Source organism: Asterias rubens, chromosome 6, assembly GCF_902459465.1.
Source record: "Asterias rubens chromosome 6, eAstRub1.3, whole genome shotgun sequence".
Classification (NCBI taxonomy): domain Eukaryota; kingdom Metazoa; phylum Echinodermata; class Asteroidea; order Forcipulatida; family Asteriidae; genus Asterias; species Asterias rubens.
In genome coordinates, this window is record NC_047067.1 from 2086032 (window position 1) to 2098676 (window position 12645).

Sequence of the window (12645 nt, forward strand, 5' to 3'; positions counted from 1 at the left end):
CTGAAATGTACTCGCATTCTGATTTTCAAAATACCGCTTTCCTTTCCGCTTTCATAGCATGCGTTGGTGCAAGAAATAAAGCGAATATTAGGCTCTTGAAAGAAGTCAAATTATTGTTGTCTTAGATGATGTTTTAAAGGCAGCTAGAGTATTCTTTTGGTATAACTGGCAAAGACCAGTATCCCCACTTTAACAGAGAAAAACATGCATACAATAAAAAAAAGGGAATTTTTGGGGCTCTTGGTCATTGAAGTTGCACGAAAATAATGTAAGAAAAAACACTCATCGCATTGTGTGGTTTCAGATGCATTGGCCTTTCAAAGGGGTTCGTTTCTGACATTGTTTAACAATATCAACAGCTCCCCAGTGCCCTGTACCAATGTTGCTATATGGTACGTCAACTACTGTAACTAGCAAAAGTATTTTCGTCCTTTAAAAGATAGACCTAGTTGTGGTCTAGAAATTATTAAAAACACAACATTATATAAACCTCATTTTGATATTTTTGAATAAAGTGCCCGTACACTGTACTCGTAGTCGTAGTCGTACTCAGAGATCTACTCAGCTGTTAGACTCGGCACTCAGATCTCGGTACCCTGACCCTTTTACCCGTACTCGATGGCCCAGGTACCCGTTCTTGAGTACCGTACTCGGTCATCCGTAGTACTCGGGTACTACTCAGCCATCCTTAGTACTCGAGTACTACTCGGCCATCCTTAGTACTCGAGTACAACTCGGCCATTCTTGGTACTAGAGTACTACTCGGACACCCTCTCGAGTACTACTCGGACCCCCTTAGTATTCGAGTACTACTCACAATTTGGATTCAGAGAAAATCGCTCAACTGACCTAGCAATTACGTATGTAGTTAATAAACTATCACAAGCTATTGATGATAAGAACATCTCTGTTGGTATATTTTTGGACTTGTCCAAGGCTTTCGACACGGTTAATCATGAAATCTTGCTTCGTAAATTAGAACACTACGGTATCCGTGGAATAGCATTGGACTTGTTCAAAAGTTACTTATCAAATAGAAAACAATTTGTTTCGTATAATGCTGTCAATTCTATTGATCAACTTATTTCTTGTGGTGTTCCTCAAGGTTCTGTGTTGGGTCCCTTACTTTTTATTATTTACATCAATGACATTTGTAACTCATCTGATATTATTTCATTTTGCTTATTTGCAGATGACACAAGTTTATTATACAGTCATAATAATGTAGATGCCGCGATTCAGAACCTTAATTTGGAACTTCAAAAAATAAGTACTTGGCTTTTAGCCAATAAGTTATGTATTAATGTCCTAAAATCTAATTATGTTATATTTTGTGCAAATCAATATAAATATACTCAATCTATTCCCTTAGTTCTAAATGGTATCAGTTTGAATCAAGTGAAAGTTACGAAATTCTTAGGTATATATATTGATGAACATCTAACTTGGAAATATCATATCAATGATGTATCAAGTAAATTATCAAAAAATGTGGGTATAATGAATCGTTTAAAGTTTTTCTTACCTAGTAATATTTTATTGACCATCTATAATTCTTTTGTTCTGCCGTATTTAAACTACTGCATTCTCATATGGGGTGGTTCTTCAACTCGGTGTGAGAGACTATTTACTTTGCAAAAGCGGGCTGTTCGCATAATTTCTAATGCTGGTTATCGTGATCATTCAGCCCCACTTTTTAAACAATTTAAACTTCTAAAATTAAATGATCTTTATTGCCTTAATTTAGGTAAATTTATGTATAAATACAACCATAATGCATTACCTTCTTGTTTTAACTCTTTCTTTACATTAACTTCAAATATTCATTCTTATGATACTCGAAGTACTCGTAACAAAAAACTTTATGTCCGTTTTAACAGAACATCATTGTTTAGAAATAGTCTTGTCCAACGTGGTACTACATATTGGAATAGTCTCAGCGATTCGTTAAAATCTTCACCTACTTTGTCAAATTTTGCTAAAAAAATTAAAGCACAGTTCTTTAATTCTTAGTTTTGAATGTAAAGTTATGATATATTTTCCGGATGATGTTTTGTCTTTGTACCTACATGTATCATGTTTCTATGTAAGTCAGTGTTGTGATAGTCTGTTGGTGTGTTTATTTGTTTGTTTGTTTCTTGTCTGTCCGTAGGTACGGGAACAAAAGCTTTTGCTTCACCCTATGCCTAAATGTTGTCCTGTCTGCGATTATTTATTCAACTTCCGTGTAAATTGTTATTGTTTTTATTTTATCTCTGGTTTGTCATTATATACTCATTATCATGTATCGTAACTTTAACGATATACACAAATGTAACTTAATGCATGGCAGCATTGAAATAAATGTGAATGAATGAATACTCGGGCATCCTCAGTACTCGGGTAGTACTTGGGTATCCTTAGTACTTGACTATGCCGCTAAGAATTCATATCCAGATTACAAGTTCAAGTGTTCAAGGTGCGTAAAAATGTAGCGACATAACTTTACTGATCCATGCGATGTGAAAAAGCTCACAAATATGTACCCACCATTTTGTCTCACTTGCATGAAAACCTCGTTTAAACTGAAGAGAAAAAAAATCACGCAGGCTTTCGCTTCTTGGAAAACAAAATATTGTTATATAGGTGATGAAGCAATGACGCACAATACATGACACGATATGTAAGACCGGTAACCTTTCCTTTTTCTTGTCAGCAAAAAAGTTTGTGCAGAACTTTAAGCTCTCATTGAATTATGGTGATTCAAAATCCTGATGCTAATTTCACTGAAATGCTCTAAAGCTTGTAGTACACACGTCATTTAAGTTGTTAAATTTTGACTTTCCGTGCGACCTAAATACCCACTGTGCTGCGAGCATTTGTGTGACTCAAGGGCCATGTCCATTAGAAGAGTGCGAAAGGACATCAATAATAATACCCCGATCCCGTGGACAGATACCTTCACTTATCTCCATGGTAACCACGAGTTTACCCGCCAGCTTCATCATTCTGTCAGGAATACTTGGTATTATTTAATATAAATACCACGATTCGTGATTGTGGTCGCGATTACGTGTCCTGCTGGAGGGGGGAGCAGAGAAGAGGGGGGGGGGACCCCTAAGTATCGTGGAACATAATGATGAACATTTTCAACGTCGCCGAAAGGCCGAGTGGTTGATGAGTTATGCTGACCAATATATTCTACGTCTTGTCCTGAGGACTTGTTAAATGGCCGACCACGTCAATGGACGTTGAATGGGCCCTTTCGAAGCAGTACCGGGTCCGATTCCAGTGGCTTCGGCTAGAGCTATGGCTGTTGGCAGTGTTGGGGAATAGGCATTTTCAGAGATCAAGCCATAGTCACTGCGGAATGCAACAACATATTGATCCGCTTTCCATGTCCAACAAAACCAATGCATCGCGTTTCGACCTCTAAAATAAGACTTAATGTACAAAATGAACTTCACATCAAGCGATCAAATTAAGCGATCTCCACAATGTTAAGCCCTAGATCCGTCAAAGTACCCCCCCCCCCTTAAGAAATTATTTTAGCTTTGTCGGTGTACACTCTAAATAATTTCGTGCACTCGAAATAATTTCGAGCTCACGGAACCATTTCGTGCGCTCGAAGTCCATTCATGTGCTCCTTGAAATCATTTCGAGTGCCCGAACACATTTATGTAGACAATCCCTCCAAAATACAAGTCCATACGGCAGTGATAAACCCTCCGGTTTGGTCGACTATTTTAAGAGGTTCCTACCTTTATCTCCCCTGAGTTCTTTTCTCATAAGCAAGTTTCATTCTTGTAGCCCCAATATACCAAGAAAAGCATGCCACCAGAATGACAAACTACATGTACATCGAGCATATTCTAAAAACCGTGCACTTTTTGCATGGCACTGTTGTTGAGCCCTTTTCTGTAGTTTTGGAAACCCGCTTCGACATTATTGTCTAATCCTGAATATCAAACACCATGTGCCCATTGAACAGTGCAGACGGCTCCAGAGCGTTGGTATCACCGCTGTAATTTCTTTTATGTTCACTGATTTCCGAAGGTAAGAAACCTTTTCAACAAATAAGTTGAACCAGAATTTTGTATCCCAAATCGAGTTTATTTTCCATCTACATAATTTAAGTTAATTTCTCGTAGAGTGAAAACACACCAAAAAGTATAGCCTAAAGGCAGTGGACACTATTGGTAATGGTTAAAGACTAGCCTTCACAGATAACTAACCTGTGAAAATTGGAGCTCAGTCGGTCATCGAAGTTGCGAGATAATAATGAAAGAAAAAACACTCTTGTCAAACGAAGTTGTGTGCGTTTTTAGATGAGGTATCGAAATCAAAATTCGTGGAAAATGACTTCTTTCTCAAAAACTATGGCACTTCAGAGGGAGCCGTTTCTCACAATGTTTTATACCAACAACCTCTCCCCATCACTCGTCACACAGAAAGGTTTTATGCTAATAATTATTTTGAGTAATTACCAATAGTGTCCTCTGCCTTTAAACAAGAACTACACTCTGGAGGAGTTTCTACAGCCATAGAATCCAGAAGCTGAATACATCCATATGACATCAATCACTTCAAAAGTGTTCCAAATGACTCCATTTCTGACACGATTTTACAGGACATGTAACCGAAGAGAGAGTTTTCGTCTGAGTAGGGAGAAACTGTGTCATAGGTGCCTTAATACCATTCAACCCTATTGTCTGAGCATCCAAAAAAGAAATGACTAATAACCTTTTCTCTTTAATCGCCTTTTCTTTTCCCAAGAGATCCTCCTTTAAGGGTTGTAAGACTGCTTCAGTAATTCATTACTTAATCTCCCTCTTCTAAACATTGACCGTGTCTTTTGTGTTTCTAACTTCTTGTGGAAACCTCCTTGTCTCATTCATCGTTCGTCTCTTGCTCTTGTTTGTGCTTTCTGCCTTTCTCTATCTCTCTATACTTGACTCCCTCTGTTATAAAACCTGTTTAAGATGCTTTGTGTTGTCAATAGCTTCCCAGAAAGACCTGATTGGGTCGAAAAGTCGGGCCATTAAAGACAGTGGACACAGTTGGTAATTGTCAAAGACCAGTCTTCTCACTCGGTGTATCTCAACATATGCATATACAACAACAAACCTGTGAAAACTTGAGCTCAGCTGGTCGTCGAAGTTGCGAGATAATAATGAAAGAAAAAAAGTTGTGTGCTTTCAGATGCTTGATTTCTTGACCTCAAATTCTAAGTCTGAGGTCTCGAAATTAAATTCGTGGAAAACTACTTCTTTCTCGAAAACTACGTCACTTCAGAGGGAGCCGTTTCTCACAATACATGTATATATTATATTATCAACCTCTCCCCATTTACTCGTTACCAAGTGAGGTTTTATGCTAATAATTATTTTGAGTAATTACCAATAGTGTCCACTGCCTTTAACTTGTGTTTGGATTCCCAACCATATTTACCATAACGATAATTTGGTTCGTGCGCGCCTTCGGCACTCTACAATCTTTGGTTTTGCCCCCAGCAGCCATGTTTAAAAGCAGGAGGGAAAACTAGGCCATTTAAATTGCATATTCCGCCCGAATGTCCTATTGAAATAAACTTTTAATAAATTAGCCGGATTGAAATGCTCGTCGTGAATAAAGTCTTATCTGTGCGCTGTACTCTGCATGCACTCATGTCGTGACATTTTGCGAATCGTTCACTGACTGAAATTGTCAAAAGAAGTTTAGGGCCGAATTTGTTTATATTTTATTTACAGCTGAAAATTGTCGCTACAGAAAATTGCTACCGAAACATGATTTTAAAGCAACAGATTTTTCTTTTACTAAATTGAAGAAAAAAAAACTGTTCTAGTTTTCCGAATCAATCTAATTTTTTTAGGCCAACATTTCAAAAATGGATTAATTGAGTAAACATTTTCACAAATTTGCCATTTTATGCACAATGTTGGTATATGAGAATACTGGTTTTTGACAATTAATATAAAGGGTGAACATGCCTTTAAGTCCACCTTTTTAGTAACAGTATTAATTGAGCACTGTGTGTAGAATAACGAAGAATAATCTAAAGCACGTCACATTGGTATCACAAAAAGATACCATAAATTGGCAGAGACTGCCGGGACTGCGCAAGTCTAATGCTTTGCGTGTAGGGGGGGTTTACCTCTCCATGTCGTGCATCATACGTGCATTCGTTGCACTGGCACAGCGCAAGGAGCATCTCTCTCGGACCTTACTCTTACATTTTGCATCAACCCTGGATGGTATTCTACCGGGAACATTGGGAGCAGATGATGTTCACAAACAATGTATTGGTGGAATGTTTCATCAGTGGGGGTGGAAGCACCGTGCTTCTCACTCCCTCTGTACCCGCCAGGACGCCCACTGGTGACTGTTGATTCCAAGCCATGTTTCCCGGTCTTAGACGAGACGTTGGAATTGATATTCTACTTCACGGGCTGCATTCTGAACCTCATCATTATAAGCCTTATTTTAAGAAGTGCAAAACGTTCGAAACCCAGCGGTGGAGAGAGTGTACCTCGATTGTTAGTCTTGGTGCTTTGTGTGACCGAGTTAATATTTCTCGTCCTAGGGGAGACATCGTGGGTAGTGAGCTTCATAGCCGGGAAGTGGACTGGGGACATCCCAGTTTACCTGTTCGCAGCCTCGGCAGTGGTTGCCTGCAGTAGGCTGTCAAAATGCATCGTCGTGGTGATGGGGATCGAACGCTATCTGAGCATCAAGAAACCATTCTTCTATGATAACTCGGTCACGCCCCGCCGTATTGGAGTCGTAATCCTCGGCATCATTTTCTACTCCGTCTCTCTCTCGGGTTTCTTCATTGCCGGTGTGACCACGCGGACTTGGGAAGCTTGCCCCGCGAGTGCGTCAAAAGACCATTGTTTAAAATTAATTGATTCCAACTCTAACCTTTATGACAATCAAACCAAGTACCTCTACCTTAACTCTGCCGTGGAAAACGCTTACGAATATTTCACTTTACTTGAGGGTGTTGTGATGACCGTGGTTCTTATATCATGCAATGTGGTGGTCATTCGATGTATGCAAAGATTGAAAGCCCACTTGGAACTTGCATGTCCGAGGAACAGAGAAGAGTATATGAAACAAGTGGATATGATTCGGGGCGCACCGGCGGATTTCTCTCGTCTGATGGTGGCGATTGCAGTGGTCTTTGTGGTATGCATATTACCATACGAGGTAAGCAGTTCTACTAACTTACTCCTTGAACAATGTTATTTGTAATTATTTTGTATATATAGTTAACAAACAAAAAACATAAAGGTACTAGCTGGTAAAATGTAATTATATTTTAAAGGGGCTGTGTCGCCGTGAGCATATTTCATTTAAAACATAGTAAGCACATCACATAATATTATGCTCACCAGAGATGCTCACCAGAATAAGGTTATCAACCATAAAGAAAATACCATGTCACATGCACCATTTCTCGGACTGGTGCTGTTAATTCTTGTTAAAAATAATTTGTAAGTAAAATTTTCTGCTAAGCAGCTCTATGACATCGGGCCCTGTAGCATTACTTTCACTTCCACAAGAACGCGCGCACCCTCCCTTGTATCTGGAGTAGGCCTAAGCACTACAGTAACTGTGTGGACATGTGACAGTCAATATTTCATGTATAGCCACAGGTCTACTTTGATCGTGATAACAGTGACATCCCCTTTAAGTGAATCATTTTGAACATTTTTTTTTCTCTAAAATAAAGTTGCGAAGTGTTTCAACAGAAAGCCTAACCAGGTTTTGATAATGGCTAGAGACATACATTTCTAAATTTAATTTCACATTTTGTTGTTGAATAAGTAACTGATGCGTGGTTCACTATTCAGTTTTTTATTCAGGGACCCCACGCCAGGCCCCGCCCCAATACATGAGCGCTCACGCTCTCTCATTCTGTTACTTTTTATCCGGCACTCAGAAAATGTCAGAATTCACCATAGGCTTAAGAGTTTCTTTATTGAATTAAATCAAAGACTAAATTGTACCCTTATTGAAAATGTAATTCCAATGTTGGTTTTAAAAGATTACAGGATCTAAACTCGGTGCCTGTTTCTGCCTGAGTTGGGCTAGCGCTTTCTGACAGCATGATGCGATCTGTCGGAATTTTACATTTTATCCAATCGCTTTCATACTTCAGTGAAGTTGTTTGGCAAAATAAGTGAATACTGTTATTGGGAACTCAAGTTAAAACGCAAAAGTGAAATTTCTTGACTTCCTGCCAATATGACGGTTCGTTCGCGACACTTTAAACTAAACAGTAAAAACGTCAGTCCTTTTATTGACTAAATAAACAACTATCAATTTAATAAATCAATAAATAAACTGACCCATCATTTCACATTACAATGAGCGTCAACCCCTGCTTTAACCATTCCAAAGTACCAGACAAATTTGTAAGTTGTACCCGAGCGTCGAACTGAATTAGTTTCGCTATCCATCCAATCTGGATGAATTGACAGCCCGTATAAGAAAGCTACCCCGAGTTCCAATTTAAGTTGAATACGAATGCATATGTGCAACTGTCACAAGTGTTTTAGGAGCGGAAGGGTAAGAAGTGGCTGGTCCATCAGTCAGTGGTTAATAACTGCACGAGTTGCACGTCGTCGCTAAATCCATTTAACTGGAATGGATATTAAAATTAAGTGCCCCTGCAATTTAGTATTGTCTGAGATATACAGCTTCAACTTGGGACGCTTCGATGACGGTGAAAAAGGGAAGTCCGCATGCCTTTATTATGGTTGACAGCCCTGGTGCTATAATTAGTACTTTATATTTATTACAGCTGAACTCTCTTTGCCGTGCAATGAACTTACAGAGCAGACGGAATCGTCACAAGAAGTTACTTACGTTATTAGAAAATATCGTATTGGAATAAAGAAAGCTAATGGACGAATTTGTATTCTTTGTAGAACACCATTCAAAAGCACGATGGCGAAAAATTACAATTTAGAACAAATAAATTGCCGATCGTAAATCGGACATGGAATAAAGAAAACCATGGATGAAATTGTATTGGTTTTTTTGTAGAACACCATTCAAAGGCACGATGGCGAAATATACAGGTAAACTACAATTTTGAACAGATAAATGAAATGTTTATGATGCAAACTGTTTTCTTCAAATACCCGAGCTCCGACCGTAAGGTATTTGTGACTGAGCATGACAATTACACCAGTGTTAGTAAATAAACCAAATCACATGCCGCAAGGGATTTATTTTCGAGCTAACAGATCCGTTGCTTCCTCGAGTCACCTCGACCCAAATCAATTTATTGTTTATGGTGCAATGTCTTTTCTTAAAACACCCTAGCGCCGACCGTGAGACAATGTTTAACTGTGACTGAGCACAACCATTGCATCAGAGAGTTCAAGTAACCAAATCACATGCCGCAAGGGACGTGGTTTACAAAAGTTTCAAACTAAGTTTCTCCCGCCATTTTGTTTTACAGATCCGTTGGTTCTCGAATCAGCTCGACGTATGGCACTCCGAAACCCTAGACTACATCGCCGTTCGTCTCTACCTCGGCACGTGCGTTATCAACCCGCTAATGTACGGAATATTCCGCAGGAACGTTCGCCGTAAGATCATGGCGAACACACGGAAACTGCTTCGTAAATGCTGCTGTTGTTGTAAGGCTTCAAATAAAGTGCGCCCTCAGAGGACAGAGGCGGAAAGATGGCGGACTCCATCGACCATTTCCGGATCGTTGGCGGACTCTCGTGCTACGTGATTCGAATGGAGCGTCCTTATTGGACACTTTTTATGTGTGTGGACCGCCGCCTTGGATAATTTGGATGCAATGTTGGTGTCCGAGTTTTTTTTATACAAAACGCAAGGCCTAAGTTGCACAAAAACCTATTCTAAAAATGTCAGCAGAATTTTCTTCTTGGTGACTATTTCAAATTTGTTTATTAATTTTGTTGATCTATCATCAAATGAGGTTTTACTATTCTCATCGCTGGAACGCAATGAGAGAGATTTGTACCAATGTGTCAGAACTGACGCCTTCAGAAGCAGCAACCGTCCACTATTCCTTTAACTAACTAATAACAATAGAACCTAAGTGAACTCGTCCACCAACACTTTGAAAATTCTAACTTCGTGGATGACTCCATATGACAAGGCCTTGCCTCGTTCGGATGAACGGCCGGGCGGGGAACTATTATTTTGAAAAAGACGCTGCGAAATGCCACAAGCGTCTTATATTTATATCAATGTAGGACTCCTGCATTACATTTTGGAGAGTCGGTACTTAAAATATAGTATGACACGTGAATGACAAAAATGTATTCGGTTCATTGTAGCCTGGTTAAAGACTAGCTTTCAACACTCAGGAAGCGACAATGGAGGGCGCTGGCGACACCATTACCACTCCAGTCCAGAGCAGTTTTCCCAATGTATTATGTTTGTGTTGTTGGCACCGTGGTAACAGATTACGTCACACAGTTATAATGTTGAAGATCTGTGGATTTTTGTTATGTAAAGTAATTATATATATTTATATTTAAAGAGAGCAACAAATTAATTTTGTAAAGTGCAATTTATGCAAATATTGACACAAGTTCGTAAACTGCGCCAATGTGGGCATGTCATGTAATGTCGTAAATGAAAAGCACATCATTGCGTTATAGACGATTAAAGGGAAGGTACATGTTTGGTAATTGTCAAAGACCAGTGTTCTCACTTGGTGTATCCCATCATAATCATAAAATAACAAGCCTGTGAAAATTTGGGCTCAATTTGTCATCGAAGTTGCGAAAAATCAGTTCTTATGTCATTTACATTTAAGAGTAGACCCCGACCCGAGAGGGCGCTGTTCCTGACGTCAATCGAGGCAGACTTTGCCTGTAATGCGTAAAGTAAACACAATTGCAAAGTACATGTACGGACCAAGTCGTGAAATTGTACGTTTCAAAAAAAAAAAAATGTTTTTTTTCCGGCAATGCCGACCAGGTGTATTGCTGCCGAATGCAGAAAAACACTTTTTGAAATGTACCAACTCACGACTTGGACGTACATGTACTTTGCACGTGTGTTTACTATACGCATTGCAGGCAAAGTCTGCCTCGATTGACGTCACAAAAGGGGTAGGCGGAGTCAGCCCCCCAAACAACTTTATATATTTTTTAAACATAAAAATCGTAACAAACAATTACTAAAAAAATTGTTTTATTGTTCGTAAGGATATATACTCTTATGTTTGAAAGAAAAAAATTATATTTCCAGTTAAAAAAATTATATTTAAAGTTAATATTTGTTTTGAGTAATTACCAAACGTGTACCTTCCCTTTAAATTAATTCCCATCTTATATAAACACACCAACCATACACTACTCAAAGACAGTGGACACTATTGGTAATTGTCAAAGACCAGTCTTCTCACTTGGTGTATCTAAACATAATGCATAAAATAACAAACCTGTGAAAATTTGAGCTCAATTGGTCGTGGAAGTTGCGAGATATGAATGAAATAAAAAACACCCTTGTCACACGAAGTTGTGTGCTTTCAGATGCTTGATTTCAAGACCTCAAATTCTAAACTTGAGGTCTCGAAATCAAATTCGTGGAAAATTACTTCTGTCTCAAAAACTACGTCACTTCAGAGGGAGCCGGTTCTCACAATGTTTTATATCAACAGCTCTCCATTACTTGTTACCAAGTGAGGTTTTATGCCGATAATTATTTTGAGTAATTACCAATAATGTCCATTGCCTTTAAAATTAGTTTTGCTTCTAAATGAGGTCGCGTTTAAGTGACAAAAAAAATACGGTAAATGTTTTGTCGGGAATTTTGAGAACATTTTACATCTGGCTTGTTTTTATCATAAATAAAGCATCTGTAATTTGAAAGTAATTCTCGATTTCAGACGAATATTATTTCTCTTGAGATTGGAAAAAAATCATTCTTTAAATATGGGGTCATAGATTGGTAAATGGGGTTACTCCAAAAGAATATTGACCATGAAAAATTACTCCTTGATGAGAAGTACTCAGCTGCCGATAGTATTGCAGAAATTGAATCTGACAAACGATTTTATTGATGAATAGATTTCCGAGGGTTGGTGTCCGTTAGAGAAGACTGCGGTCAGAGATGCGGTTGGTACCCGCTGTCACCTCGCCACACGTGGGTGGATTTGATATTCTTGTGAAAATACTGTGATACAGGTTTTGCTTCCTCAGCAAGTAGACACTGTGAGCAGCAAAACTTTCACATTAAACTTTTTTGTATCTTTCTTTTATAACTGTGCCTCTAAATAAGTATGATTTACGCTGACAACAAACAATCTATGACCCATCTATGACATTAATTTGTCAAGCCAAATCCTGTTGTATACTGTGTCTTGGTGCAATGCATAAAATAAATAAATAATTTAATTTTAATACATTTGCCTAAAGCCATTCCTTGAAGTCAATGGATATCTGTGTTCACTTGTGATGTTACTGCTGGTTGGTATTGCCACACGAAGCCTTGCGTTTTGTATTTTGGACGTAAGTCAGTAACGAAACACATACATGTTAAAAAATTGTGATGTTCGAAAGTTGTTTATTTTTCTATGTGTAACTCATAATGTATGTATATACATGTTCAACTGACGAGACGAAGATTGGGAAACTATTTATACATATTTCAATATAAACA

At 38.5% G+C, this 12645-nt stretch overlaps 1 protein-coding gene across 1 annotated transcript; it reads left to right on the top strand.

Annotated features, from left to right (window-relative positions):
- Positions 1-6183: 6183 nt before the first annotated feature.
- On the top strand, positions 6184-9884 carry LOC117291752 (prostaglandin E2 receptor EP4 subtype-like). The gene is made up of 2 exons (XM_033773648.1): positions 6184-7188; positions 9455-9884. Exons 1-2 carry the CDS (start codon positions 6277-6279, stop codon positions 9734-9736), a joined length of 1194 nt encoding a protein of 397 aa, XP_033629539.1. The 5' UTR covers positions 6184-6276; the 3' UTR covers positions 9737-9884.
- The last annotated feature ends 2761 nt before the right edge of the window (positions 9885-12645 follow it).